This window comes from Montipora capricornis, chromosome 10 (assembly GCF_036669925.1).
Source record: "Montipora capricornis isolate CH-2021 chromosome 10, ASM3666992v2, whole genome shotgun sequence".
Classification (NCBI taxonomy): domain Eukaryota; kingdom Metazoa; phylum Cnidaria; class Anthozoa; order Scleractinia; family Acroporidae; genus Montipora; species Montipora capricornis.
Genome location: NC_090892.1, coordinates 41306264 through 41321263, shown reverse-complemented (window position 1 = coordinate 41321263; position 15000 = coordinate 41306264). Strand labels below are relative to the sequence as shown.

At 39.3% G+C, this 15000-nt stretch overlaps 1 protein-coding gene and 1 pseudogene across 1 annotated transcript in view; both read right to left on the bottom strand.

The window, feature by feature from the left end:
- LOC138021773 (uncharacterized) overlaps positions 1-969 on the bottom strand; it is an 18583-nt gene extending 17614 nt beyond the window's left edge. The window contains exon 1 of the mRNA XM_068868772.1: positions 850-969. Within this exon, the coding sequence (XP_068724873.1) occupies positions 850-865 (16 nt within the window). The 5' untranslated portion in view covers positions 866-969. The remainder of the gene's footprint in view (positions 1-849) is intronic.
- A 1011-nt stretch (positions 970-1980) lies between these two features.
- Positions 1981-9627, bottom strand: LOC138018865 (uncharacterized; annotated as a pseudogene).
- Between the last annotated feature and the right edge of the window lie 5373 nt (positions 9628-15000).

The window sequence follows — 15000 nt, the reverse complement described above, 5'->3', positions numbered from 1 at the left end:
AAAATAAACGCAATGTCCAACTCAAAAATCCAACTCTAAATCAAACTCGAGACCCTAACTCGACAATTAATTTGTCTCTTGCACCGCGTACTTTGACTTAAATAAATCCAACGTTCAAGTCACTTGGAGTTTAGCTGTACTTGGACCTACAAAACGAATCGACTTTCAACTTCTTAAACACCCATTTCAGCGGATGGGGCGATTTCAAGTTCAGCTCGACTTCATTTGTAGTTTAGTCAGGTTTTCAAATAACATGATAATTTCTCAGCAACAACGCAAATCTTAAATTTCGTGCGTGACAAAAACAGAATAGCCAATTTTGTAGGGGACGAATATCTATATCAACTTGGACTTTGGAGTCTTTCTAACATCAAACCACTAACGACCACTAACACTTTTGACGATCGCAATGAGTATTTAATGGAAAGTCGAGCACCTGTAGTGTTTCACTGTGGCGAGGGCGTTATATTAAATCGGCGACAGAAAGTCTGCATGTACTTCAAATCTTATACCCTGTTATACACTACACAAGGTGCTCTCGAAGATGTCGCGTGCCGACGCTTATTTCAAAACTTCAAGTCGCTATCGGAAATGGAAACGGAGTCGCAGAGCTGCTTGTCTCTTGTCGCTGCGATTTGAGCGCTGTCGGCCTTGGTTGAGATTTCCTTTGTTTAGCGTCCAGGCCCGGGTTGCTCGAAGCATGGTTAGCACTAACCAGCGTTAAATACCATGGAAACCTATAGGTTTTGATACATCTTAACCAACGGCTAGCGCTAACCAGGCTTCGAGCAACCGGCCCCAGATGATATAACTCTTCATAAGCATTTGATATTAGAGAAAGCAACTTACCGTGTAAGGAATCCATCTTGTTGTTGTGCAAAGAGACTGAGACGGTTGCTTGTCGGTATTCCTCCTTGTACTGTCAAATTACACGTGTCGCGGGTTTATTTTGTGCAGACCAGAGTCGCCCTACGCAGAGGACTTTGAACTTTTCACGTATAGCTCTTGTTAATCTATTGTTAACAATCTTCAAGTAATCATTAAAGGCCATTTTGGATAATTCTCATGAGCGTCGAAAACAATAACTTGCTAATCCAAGAGGGAAAATCAAAAATTGCCTAATAAGTTTAAATCTTCGCTAAAAGCGAACAGCTAAGCTATGGAATTGCCTGAAGCCTGACTTGCACAAACAAGGAAAAAAACTTAATTTACCAATTTTTACTTGTGGTGCTTGGTGATGAGGATGATTATGTTGAGGTCTCAACGTTAATCTTAAAAATTACTGGTTATCATTAATCACACCCTAGCTATCATTATTACTTCCTTATGTTTCACGTCTTCTTATAGGTTCTTGCTCTATGTAAATGCTAACTATCTGTGAATGTATGTGTATACCTATTTATTTTATTTTTATTTTATTTTCTTTTCTTTTATTTATTTATTTATTTATTTACCTGTCTTACTATGAATCTAATTTGCTAAATGTGATTTGGTTTGCTATATGTGGGCTGTGTATTTCTTCAATTTGTTAAATTGAATATTGAAATAAAATGATGATGATGATGATGATATGGTGCATGGACGCCGGTACGACTCGAGAGCCTACATTGACGAATCGTACCTGTTCGTGTACGTTGGTCATGGATACTGGATGGAGTTGTCCCGGGGGTAGGTAAACGCGCGGCCCTTAAGCAGTGAGCGATTAGAGATTTCCATCTCTGTAACTATGAGTAATATCGAGGCAATTTTGATGCGTTTTTGGTCAAAAAGGTTCTAACATTATGACTAAGCATCATCGCTGATTCTTATATTGCATTAATTAATTAAATTTAAATGAAAAGAAAAAACAGCAGTTTAACGTCAATAGCCTTTATTGCCTTTCTTGTTTGTCACTGTTGCAATTAGCAGCTTAAGGGTAGGAGACATTACATATATTTGCATAATTGAAGGTAATTTATGTTAAACGTGGTTGCCATACATCCCCTTTTACCATGCCCTACAGCTACCCACTGCATTTCCTTATGCAGGTCAATAACTTCTCAGCGAAAGATATTTTCGTGTTTATTCAAGTGCATTTAATACAACTGGACCTTATTTTCTTAACTTCAGTTCAACACTGAATCCATTCTTAAGGTTGGCGAAGACAATTTTGTTTCCCTTGGCTGAGCCAGGAGAACATAAAGGTTACACTCGAACTTCTGGGACGTAGCCATGACCATCGCATATCTGGCAATCCATGTACCACTGGCTGCGTTGGAAGTATCCTGTTCACGTTCCTCCTTAATGTCGCGTTTACTTCGACCTCCTCGCTTTCCATGTAGAACATCTCGTTATCTTCTAAGGCTCTCAATTCGTGTGAAACTGGGAAAATCCAAGTCAGGGTACCTCATTCTTAGACAAACTTATGATACTCTTTTATTATAATGCGAGACTGATTGGTGACTTCTGTGATTGGACCATAAGGAACATTTGGCTTGAACTTAAATATGACGTAACTATAGACGGGCCATATCCATGTCCAGCGTGCTGGTGTTATCTCAAGAAGTTCACCACGTGCGCCTCGTGATCCCTCCTTAGAACTTTACATGCCGGCTTTTCATGAGGGTATCTTCGGTGATATTCCCAGAAGACCTCTGCAGGTTGTGGATATGATGGTGTATTTACATAAACTACGTACTCATAGTTGCCGCGTTCGGGGACCTGTGGTCAAGCGCCAGGGGGTAGCGTAATAACCGGTTAACGGAGTTTGCGATGGTTGGTTTGTAGGTGGAAATTTCAGACTTGAAGCACTCGAACGTGGGATGAAGTAGCTGTTCCCTTTTGTTTCAACAATAGTCACGTAATCAATCTTCCCAGTTTGACTATCCTTTCCCTCAACCCGGGCTGGAGCTGAACTTGGACTCTGCAACCTTTCCTGAAAAAGTGTTGTTTGTGCCACCCTGTCGCCACCGTTTTGTACGCCTTGGTAATCCGGTTGATGGAAGTCCATACCAAACGTTCCGCCCGAAAAAGTCTCTATCCCTTTGAAGGTAACTCCTCCAGCATAAGGCCATGGACTAAAATGTCTTGCTTCCTTCACCATTGTTTCATTGAGGGTGAGGTTCATTGTTGTGGCACCAGGAATTTTGGTCCAGTCCCATCCCTGACTTACGTTAATTAATGTTATGTGCCTTTACAGACTCCTCGCTGTGAGCTATTAGCATTGCGCCATGACTTTGAAAGATACCGTGGGCATTTTCGTTCAGTATTCCATCAAAGTCCCAGACAAACCTGTTAAAGTCCTTCTTTGTCACAGCCCAATCTTTGCGACGATGAATAGAGAGAGCTGCAAAATTCTTGGACCAATGGTCCTCTGGAGATGGTTCAGCAAAAAAGTTGTTTGAAAGGCCCTTGCCATAAACCTGTAACAATGGAGATTTTACTTTTATTTTTGCGATAGTACTTATTACAGAGACACATTCAAGATGTTTTGAGAACGAAAGATTTTTAAAACTATGAAAATTTTATGAAACCATCATCAACTAGAAAGTCTATGCAGTCTATGACGTAGGCGTAACCGTTGTGGATAGTGATAACCACATAACCACTCTATATCGGTTGATGCAACAATCCTGGTATCAAACAACTGGCCTATCATTGGTGAACACATTGGTGTCAATTTCATGGCACAAAGGTTCCCATAGCAACAATAGAACCTGTTAAAAACATCCTTAATTTTAGCTCTCAGTGCTGATAACTCAAACACCAGCTCGGTGCCCCCCGTTTTTTTTTTTTTTTTATCGAATCGTAATAACATGATAAGATGCAACTTTTTACAAAGTTTAAAAACGTCTTGTTCAATGAGTTCAGAACTAATTTAAGGCGGCCTTGAATCTACTTTAAGGAATATTTTTAAACTCTGTGAAAAGGTGCATCTTATCATGCTTATTACAATTCGATAATAAAAAAATAGAGTCACTGAGCTCGTTTTCGAGTTACAAGCGCTTAAAGGGTGTTTTAACAGCTCGTATTGTTGCTATGGTAACAATAATTTGGCATTTGTCTGATACCAATATTGCAGCATCACTTGTTAAAAAGTGGCCGTATTCATCCCTTAAAGTATGTCTTTTCGAAAAAATGTGGAACCTGTTGCCAGCCTCCTTGTTCTAAGGAAAAGTTGAGTCGCCGTCAACGTTTGTTCTCAAATTACTTAATGAAGTGACTTAATTCGGGCTCATATCTATAACCTGTCCGTGAATTTGTTTAAGGTATTTGGATGTGTTTGATCTAACATTGTTGACTACCAGCAGTCTCTCTTTTCTCGCAATCCTTCGAGCCCAACTGAAAAAGTAGCGCGACGGAATATGGGTGCTCATTTTTACAGGTCATGCACATAGCTGGATGGGTCAATCACTCACTTTTCTACATTGGCTTTACTGTGCACGTGGTGAACACAGAATGTCACTTCTCCTAAAGCACTAAGAAATTTAGTGGGTAGTGAGCTCGGTTCTGGACACCTGAGCACTTACCCTTTGTATTGCAAACGGTTCTATGGGGCCCCAAATTTCCAATTAGCATTTGAGTTTGACCTTGTAAGTTCTAAAATGAAATTTCATTTTAATTTAAATTTTCATTCAAGTCACACGCATTTAAACTAACAAAATTTTTCTAATAAACTTACGGATTTCATTATGTCCACAGATCCCAGGGTATTCATATTAGTCTTCCTATGTGGATATCTTCCTTACTCTGTCGTCGGAAGTCTGATATAAGCGTTGGAACATTTTCACATCTTCAGTTAGGTCAGAGACTGTAATTCCAGGCGTTCTTAGCAACCCAGGATACGAAATGCTAATGTAAGCATACGCAGTGGGGATTTGAGCCAAAATTGCTTTAGTGAAGTTGGGAAAACGGCCTCCAACACTACTTGGCGTAGAATATTTCACAACTATCACCCACAGTTTTTTAAGCCCCCCTAGCAAATTTCGTTTTTCTGTGTGAGATAACTCAAATTCAGTTCCTTCCAGTAGATACTGTACTAAAGCTGCTGTATATAGTGCCTGGGGTATGTATGCAGATCCGTGGAATGCCATGTGATGAAAACCGGTATAGTCAGGTCATTACTCCTCCGAATGCTTTGTTGATTGTCAAAGCGTTGTTCATCCATTTCTTAAAGGCATCCATATCCCTTTGTCGTGCCTTAATGTCGTCGTCCGAACCAGTGGGCATAATCAGCACTATCATCAGGCGAAATATCATCATTTTGTCTGCTGTTTTTCCACTGTACTCAAAGCGATGTGTTTGATACACTTCAGTCTCCAAAGTCATTGTACTATTTTGATGTATCTATTAACTTTAACAGTCTGCTCTTGTTTGCAGGGTCCGCTTGCAGAGATTCGTTTAGGAAAAAGAAGAGTATGCATAAATCCAGCACCATCTCGATTCATCTCGTGATCCAAGGAACCTATGGCGCTACCATCTGCCCAAACTTGGTCTTCGACATAATCCAGGAGATTTATGATCCTTTGAAGACGTACTTTCTTTATATATTCTAACGAGCGACGTTCGTGTTGCTCTGTGTATGACGAGATTCCAGCTATTACCTTAAGGTAGTCTTCAAACTCTTTTTCTCTGTTTCCGCGATTTCCACAAATTTTTTGGAGTGCTTGAGCTGAATTAGACGCGGAGTTCAAGCGAGGATTTTCCCTCCTTACTGTGTCATTAAGTTCATTTTGGCGGGACTTAAGGTAAAATTCAAGTGCCAAAGGAAACATAATTTTATCCAAAAGAAAGCTAAAATTCCTTTTTGGATCTGTTCTTGAAAAAGCTCTTGTTCCCATTATACTCCTATGGCAAAACAATGGAGGACCACGTACATGTACCACTGCTTTACCCCAGAAGCCTGTCGTATTCTTTCTTGGCCTTCTCTATGCTGATATGAATTGACTTCCATACGGTTCCATCAAATAATCACTGACATCGTCATAACTGGTCCTAGTTTCATTCAAATTAAAGTTTCTCAGGCGGCTCGCGATATGATTTATACTTAAGTTTTTTGATGGACTGATAACAATTTGGCGAAGATCAGAACCGATAAATGTATTCTGCTTAAATTCACCCCATCGCTACGACTGTTGAGCTAGTGCATTTTGGTGTACAATGTCCTTTTCAAGGGTGGAACTATTTTATCTCCAGATTGAAAGGACATACGATCTACAAAACTTAATATATCAATGTAGATGGTATCTGCATGGAGTAACACAAAATTGATTCCAGTTAAGCTTAGTCCGCGCCAAGACATACCGATCTCTTTGTATGCAATCCATATTCCTCTTGAACCTGTAAATTCCAAGCTCACTTCAGAAGATCCCACTAGAGCTGGGGCCATCCTATTTCCACCAATCAGGTTTATTTCCATCTTCCCCCGTTAGACCGCCTTTCCCTGTACAGACAGATTTTAATACCTCCTGAGCGAAGACCATTACTCCCAATGACAAATCTTGATGGTCGGCTGTAATTCAATGATGCTGGTGTCCCCGAAGACTTGTACTCCCATTTAAGAGAGTAATTTCCGCTTTCGGCCGTGTTATTGGACACCAGCCTTTTGGAACCGCCATGAGCTTTCAAGCATTTCCTTTGCTCCCTGTTCTCAAAGTCTAAAGTCTGGTTGCATTCGTGATCATAGTACAGAAAGCAATGAAAATCAAGAATATCGTTATTGCGTTTATACGCGATTTTAAAAAAACTGAAAGGACTAGACGAGGAAGTGATCCCAGCCCCTTCCCCTAAGATCCTGCAGTTCCACCATAGACATGCACCATAGGTATCGCCATAATAAAACAGAATACCGGTATACAAGTTTCAAGACTCTTAACGGAATTGCTAGGAACGCGCCTTACACAGAAGTGGAAACTGTGCCTACCCTATATACCTTTACACACACTCGCTAGTATAAAATCTTCACCTTAGATTTAGCTTTAAGTTTGTTTTAATAATAATTGAAAATATTTATACAGGGTAACCACTTCAGTTATAACACTAATGTCAATGTGGGACCTGTATAGTATAACAAAAAAATGGATAGTAGCAATTTCAATTTCCTCTGAATTAAGAGAACGGCTATAGTAACGTTACTACGTCGTGCCTATTTCTGATTTTATGATTTATAGTAATAAGAAAGTCTTAAGACCAAAGTGATTTTAGGCTATGAAGGGTGTTCAGCTCTAACCGTGGATTTCGTCATTTTTTTTTTTTTTTACTTAACTTTCAGTGAGCTATCCGTCATTGTCAATCCTTTTAAGTATTTTATGTATCATGTATGTTGCGATCATAGCAAACTGAGAAGAAATCTAATGCGTTTTTCATGTCTCAGTCGTTAGAGGGACTGTTGTTACTGGGGACAAATGATTTTTTCTAAACTTTAGTTTTCTCTCCGTTAACAGTTTCACATGCAACTAAAAGATGGGCACTGATGTTTTTGGGACAAATTGCTTCTTCTAAACTTTATTTTTGTCCCCATTAACAGTTCCACATGCAACTAGAAGATGAGGCTCGACTCAGATTTCATCTCGTTTCTAAACTGGCGATGAGCGAAAGATGCATCGCGCAGAATGCTATTGTCCTCTGTGACATGTACGTGCGGTGCCAATTTTTGAAAAAGATGGCATATTAATTTGCATCCCAGAACAAGTCATTGTGATTGGCCAACATATTTCACTGTGGGAATACCCTGGTCCCGTTGGAGAAATTTGGCTGCTATTAATCAAACGATTCGAGTGTGAAATGAAATGTGAGGTGCGATAAAGTAAACAATACACCTTATTCCAAAATGGCCGATGATTTATGCGGATACAAATTGACCCCTGTTGCCTCGTTCAAGATAAAATATTCTTTTGAATTTTCAGCTTAAGAACGAGGCATCAAGGGCTTATTTGAATAAAAACAAAAGAATATTTAAATGGCGGCCATTTTGGAATAATGTGTATAGTGTGGCTCATCAGGCCGCTCGACCTGTTCAAAGAGGTTCAAGTGTAAACAGAGACGCGCGGTAGAGGAAATGAAAAGTTTAGCTAAAATGAAAACCCTTTAAAATCAAGTCGAATTTTTAAAAAATTATCTCGTTAATAGCAACAGTTTTCCATCCACGCAAATCGCTGTACAGATTTCTTTTTTAAAAGTTTTCTCAGAGTGTTTTGTCTAAAGCAGTAAATTAAGACTAACGATGCAGATTTCTAAATCATACCCTGAGCACTAACAGATTCCAGAGCAGGTAACATAAAGTTCAATTTGAATGAAATCCTGAGGGATCATTGCATTGTCCATTTTTTTTGGTAATGAAGTACTAGCCTTTGTTTTTTAGTAGCTGCCCTATTCGAACCTATGAACCATAGCTCAAAATGTAACCAAGCGGTGGGGGGGGCGAGCTTTGCTTGCTGCAAAAAGTCTCTTAGAGTTTTAGGACCAGTGATTTTCAGAGCACATTTTCGTTTTTACGGAACAGCTTCTGAAAATCATAGTTTTGATACAACTTCCACACGTCCTATTAATTCCAAATTTCGCCAAGGTTTAGTTCAGATTTAAGGCTTTCTTTTGCCTACTGAACCTTAACAAAGAAGTACCTAAGCAAGAAGAAAAATCGTTATGAATTTTTAATGAGTATTTCTCCCACACTAAAATGACCGAAAAATGCGAATTTTAGAAGTTGATTTTATTCTACTTTTCCAAGGCCAAGAGAGGTACAAAAGGTCTTATGATTGTTCAACATCTCTACTAAAAATTCCGGGGTAAACCTAACCGCTGAAAAGGTTCACTTTTACGCACTGGAATAAAATGCACACCACGTTTAACCATTTGCCCCCGTTTTCTTTGTATTCGGAGGCTTTTGACTGGCGGTGACACTCTTCCTGTGTACATGCAACTTGTGCCTCTCGTTCAGGAGTTTACGAACCAGAGGTGATTCTTGGTACCTTTCCTTCACTGTTGGAAATGTGAGGGTCTTCTTTCTGTGCTTTCATTAAGTCTACCACTCTTACTTGATTGCAAGATGCTAGTGACAGGGCGTTGAAAAGATGGAGTTCCTCTTCTTCATCAGTCAGGGCTGTCAGCCAAATTGAGTCCCCATTTGATAATGTCTGGACTGCATGCAGAGATTGATGCATGCAAGCTTTCGGGAATTAACTTCTCAGTACAACTGTCCATGTAGGTGTGGAAGTCAAGGGGCAATCGGGAAAGGTTATTAGCATCAGCATTCAACTTGCCTGGTCGATACCGTATTTTAAAGTTAAAGTCTGCAAGCTTTCCCACCTACCGCAATCCTGTAGCATTTAACTTAGCGGATGTTAACACATAAGTCAAGGGATTGTTGTCGGTGTATACTACAAATTCAGGAGTGTAATAGAGGTAGTCCCTGAACTGTTCTGTCACGGCCCATTTCAATGCTAAGAATTCCAACTTGCCAGGCAGTTAAGTTCAGACGGGGTCAGAGTCCTAGATGCATATGCAATTACTCGGGTAGTTCTGCTTCTGATACAAGACCGCTCCCAAGCCATCCTGTGATGCATCTGTGTGCACAATGAATGTCGCATTATAATCTGGGTATGCCAGTAGAGGCAACACGATTTCTTCCTCAAATGAAGGATTATCCTTCATTGTCAGTTTGCCTGAAATGAAGTATTATCATCCATTTTGATGACTCTGTCCCAGGACTTGTGGTATAAAAAGGAAAAGAAAAAAGTAAAAGCAGCCCCTGGACAGGATTTGAACCCGGAGCACCCACTTTGAAGTTAATAAAAAATGACATCCTTGCAGTAAGTGATGTAGTAGTCTAGTGGTTAAGTAAGGGGGTTATTAATCACACGTTCCCAGATTCGAGTACTGCGATTCCAGACATTGGGGTTCGGCTTTTAAAAGAAATATGTTCATCACCCATGATCCCTATCAAGCTTTCAGTATCCAAAATGAACGATAATACTTCATTTGGAAGAAATTGACAATTAAGAATAATCCTTCAATTGAGGGAGAAGCTTGGTTGGTCCGGGTTGTGTCCGGTTTTGTTAGCGTGTTCTGAAACGGCGGAGGTCTGAGTACGGGTAAGTCGGATGTCACGCTCGTGTTATCTTTTTTTACGAAAGATAACTTTATCTGATCTCATATATATTTATCAGTGGGTTTTAGTGTTTTCATATCTTAAGGTTTGTGCTATTGACGATTGGAGGTGAGGTTAGACATTTTGTTCCCCCAGGGATTGCTGCTCTCTTTTTTTTTTCGTCGTGCCTTTCTTTCGTACATAAATATCTACTTGTCACTGGAACAAAGCTTAAGAATAATTCATTACTATGGGAAGCTATTTCTTAAAATTAGAATTCACCTGTATGCAATTACACTGGCTTACGGTAATTTTCCAAATCTCGGCCTTTCTATCATAACAGAAACAGTATTGCGAAAATTTGGACAAATGTCGTAAATTACACGAAACGTTGTGATCAACAAAATTATAATTCAAATCCCTGGTGATACTATGCTTAAATTCTTTTTTGATATTTTCTGGAAGTCTTGACGCTTCGTTCAACAACTGTTTTTTATAATGCAACCACGTTCTACACTAAAAAAATGTCTCAACCACCTTATTCTGGTTATAGGAAATTTCAGCCGTACCTCTATATCCAAAATTGTTCAGTAACTTTTCCTATGCTTGACATTGGTGAGAGGTTTCATGCTTTTATCAAAAAACGCACAATTCCCCTGAAATTTTGGTCTTGACTACTAGACTATAGAGTTACTGGCAAAGTTTAAGAAAGAAGGCCACCAGAGTGTAGCTCGATCGAGTGGTCTTCTACCTAATGCGAGTGATAATATCTCCCATGGAACACCAGTGATCATTGTGTAACCGTCATAGACCTTATTCATAAATGGCGGTCAATTTATGATTCTTTTGTCCAAGTGCAAATTAGCCTACCAAGCCTCTATACCATACTGTTAATTAAAAAGAATTCTTGCTCTAAAATGAGGCTTGGTAGGCTAATTTGCACTTGGCAAAATAATTATAAATGTGACCGTCATTTATGAATAAGGTCTAAAGGCCCAGTTCAAACGCGCCGAACTTAATTCCCTTCATTAAGTACATGAAGAGATCGACGTTTGATCACTTAAGTTCGGCAGATCCCAATAGTAAAGTTCGAGTACGCCACATGGGAAGTTCGAATATGGAGCTACTTCGATACAAACATCGAACTTCACATGTACTGAATCTAATGCATAACTTAGTATAATTCAGTTTTGCATCTCACAATCCCATTTGTAGTGTTACCGTATTTTAGAATAAAATTAGGTAGACAACTACTGCTACGAAGACCAAGCACAAGCACTTGTCAGGGTTTCTTTACACCATATTTTATCAGTCTCCTTTATGCACATACATAATTAGTTCTTTTTTGTGACATGAAATCAATATTACACAACACCATTCTTTCGCTGAAGGCATTGCACATAGCGCCATTTTGAAATCCATTGTTTCAAATAGCTATTATGGGATACTAAGGGGGCAAATGCATACTAATTTGCCACCTTAGAATCCCATAATAGCTATTTGAAACTATAGATTTCATAATGGCCGCCATATCTTCATTTCCAAACAATGTAGTGCATAAATCTTGAGTTCGTAAACTCCACGTGAAAAATATTTTTATTTAACAATTTCCTTGCTTTTCAAAGACGGCGGTACTTAGATAATTACATTATTCAATAAAGCATGAAAATACCGTCCGTTTTGTTCGCATCACATGATATAAACGTGACCTTGACACTCACCCCTCCCTCTTGAGGAATATGATTTCGTTTTTGTGGACAAATGCCACTATTGCCTTCCCTAAAGGAACAGATTTACGAGCAGTTACTCGAGTAGTCCTCAAATTCCGAAATGTAAATCAGAGAGGCAGCTTGGCCACTTTCTCATTGTACTTTTTTTTCTTTTGATTCTTTACATAGATAAGTTTTATTCCGTAATTAACCCACCTGTATCGAAGAAAAGTTAGCTGCTTGAAAAATTCAGAAACAAATTAGTCAAACTTTTGTTTTTCTGGTCAATCAAAATATAAGTGATTACTTCATTTCATGTCGAAACGTGGGATGTGGTCAACCAGACTCCCGAGCCAAGGGCTCATGATAACAGGCTTGACAACGGAAACAAATTAATGGGCATATGTATGCGGAATATATTACAATAATATTCGACCGGTCTCAGGTTGAAGATCTACGAGTAATTCATCTTTTAACTAGCCAAGGTACACTCTATCCTCACAGAATCAATGAACGCCCCACATTCCGTTAATTTATTCACAAATTCATGTCACCATATTTCCATCAATGGCAAAGCTCCTCCACACCCTCGTAAAAACCAACAACAACTATAATTCTTCTATTCGCTCTAACAATGGGCTAGCGCTCGAAATGTCAGCTTTCCAAATCTTTCACGTGGGTAATTCGACCTTTATCAGCTGGTTTGATAAAGCCATGTTTTCTGGTTGAATCCGTTTTTCTTTGGTTACGTGCGTGATATTTATTTCCCTACAACGTAGATTCAGTGAATGTCAAAGGTACCATGCCTTTAAATATTTTAATATGGCGAAATTGTTTCAAAGTGTTTGAGAATCTGAGTAGCCGAGAATTTGGGCGGTATCTGAAATAAGTAATGTTCATAAAACAAAAGAACAAAGCGAACACAATAATAGCTAATTAGCAAGGCATAATCGGAATAACAACGATTCTTTTGTCCTCCACCTTTTTGGCGGAACTCCTTCCGCAAGCGTAAGTGCGCGCGAGAGCGGAGCTCCATTGCTAAGAAAATTTGGTAAACTATCCGTCCGAGAAATTTGGCTGTGACGTCAGCGTACCGAACTCTCGACGCCTTATAAATTTATATTGGATTGCAGTACATTAATCTGCAACGATTGCACTTCTAAAAAATTTTTGCAACAGTTTACGTTCTTTTTGGCCTGATAAGACTTTAAAATGCGGTTTCATAAGCTCAAACCTGCGATTTTCGGCAAAATCTCCAACAACGATTGAGTTATAACAATCGTTTCTCTTGTTTGTCACGTGGTTTTGTGGCCGGTTACGGTTGCCTATTTGGAACTAAATTCATCACTACTGTGGCGAATGTAAACCTTTGCTGAAGTTGCCATCATAATCAGAATTTAATTACTGGGTTGCCTCATGGCAAGCCCAGTCGAGGTCTGCGTTTAGTTTGTTTGTTTTCTTTTTTTTCTTTCTTTTAGTTTTTTTTTTTTCCGTGTCGGTAAAAGTCTTGCCTGTCACTTCCCTGGTAAGTGGTGTCTTTGTGGATAGAGCCGTCTGCGAGTATTTTCTTAGGATCGAGAGGGTAGTGGAACTGCGTAGATTTCTCTGGTGGACACAGTAGAATCATTAACTTAGCCTGCAATGGCGTCGAAAGTCATGTAACGCGAATGGCGTTTTAGTGGATCCTTAAACAAAATATACCCTTATGGAGCTCAATAATGGAAAGTCAGTTGGATAAACTAGGCAGGAATCTCAAAAGCGACGAGCACAACAATCTATCGCCCGTCGAGACGAAATCAAAGTGAGCTGTATTTACCTGAAGTACATGGTAATTTGACACGATTGAGTTTCTTGTCTTCACGCACGTTATGAAATAGGAAGAGGTTTTCGCCTCTAAGAGCAAATATGTTGTTTGTTTCAATAAATATCTCGCTGCAAAAGGATTCTGTGGTATTTTCTGCCTTTGTGAATTATAATATCATGTTGTGTATTGAATTTCCGAGCTTAAGGTTCAAATGTGATATGGGAGAAGTTTTTTGGTATTGCTCTGTAAGCAGGAAGAGTTCACAGGCCTGTTGAAAGCGTGCTTGAGTTTCAACAAAATGAGCCCCAAAATCAGTGAAAACTTGTGACGCAGATGAATAATAAAGTAGCTGCTATTTCCAAAATGATGGAATTACCTGGTGATAAATAACGTCGTACGCGTCTTGGAGAGTAAATTTTGACTTTGCATAAACAAGAGTTGTGCGATTGTGATCTTTGTTTTGACTTCGCTCATTTCATTGTCAAACTTTATAACACTTGACAGAAAAAGAAACTTACAAAAACCCGGTATCTTGCCATCATTTGACACAGATGCTTCACTGTTTGGCAAGTAAACATGCCGCGGTAACTTAATCACGGCGCCCGCTGAATTCCGGCCATTTCACTTTCGATTTTGCAATTTACTTGAACGTAGCAAAAATCTCCCAAAATGTTTGTCGCTGATCGTAACTTTTTATATTCTATATTCACGGTTCAAAATTAATGTTGTTTTCATGTCGTAAATATTTTATTCTTGATCGACCGTCCGGGAAACTTCCTTCTGCTCTTTCTGAAAACTGTGTATCAATAGTTATTTGCTTTTTCAACAATATTTGTTTTGCATAAAGCAAGCTAACAGAATCTGTACCTTGCTAAGTTCGCATTTATTAGCGTTCATAGTATTTTCGGTCAGATGTTTCTGTTTTTTATGAGGGGTTTATTGTTTTGGTCTCCCATCCTAACACTAACCCCGCTCAACATGCTTAACTTCAGTGAAGTTTAGTATTACAAAGCTGTCAGATGCTCAGAGGGCACACTTGTGGTGAAAAGAAGTTGTGAGGGAACTTGAAAATTATCAACATGTCAGCCCAGAAGCCAATGTTTCTCGCTTCTCTTTTATTTGTTATTCTTCAGAGACTGGAATGCTGTATTTCAATACCACACAATTCAGTGCCTTCTGATTTTCTGTAGCACGTACCACAGGCAAACCAGTGTATGCTTCACAGAAGCATCTAGTTTTAGCTGAAAGGTGTGCAGTGAGCTGTCGGGTGAATACGAATTAAATAACAAGGTCTTCATCCTCGCAGAAGCGATGGCCGCATGTTGTGTGCACGCGATTTCGCATCGCAATCAGACAAATGGGACAATTTTACCCATGAACTACTCGTCTTCAAACTCGAAATCAAAGCCTCCAACGCTGCAACG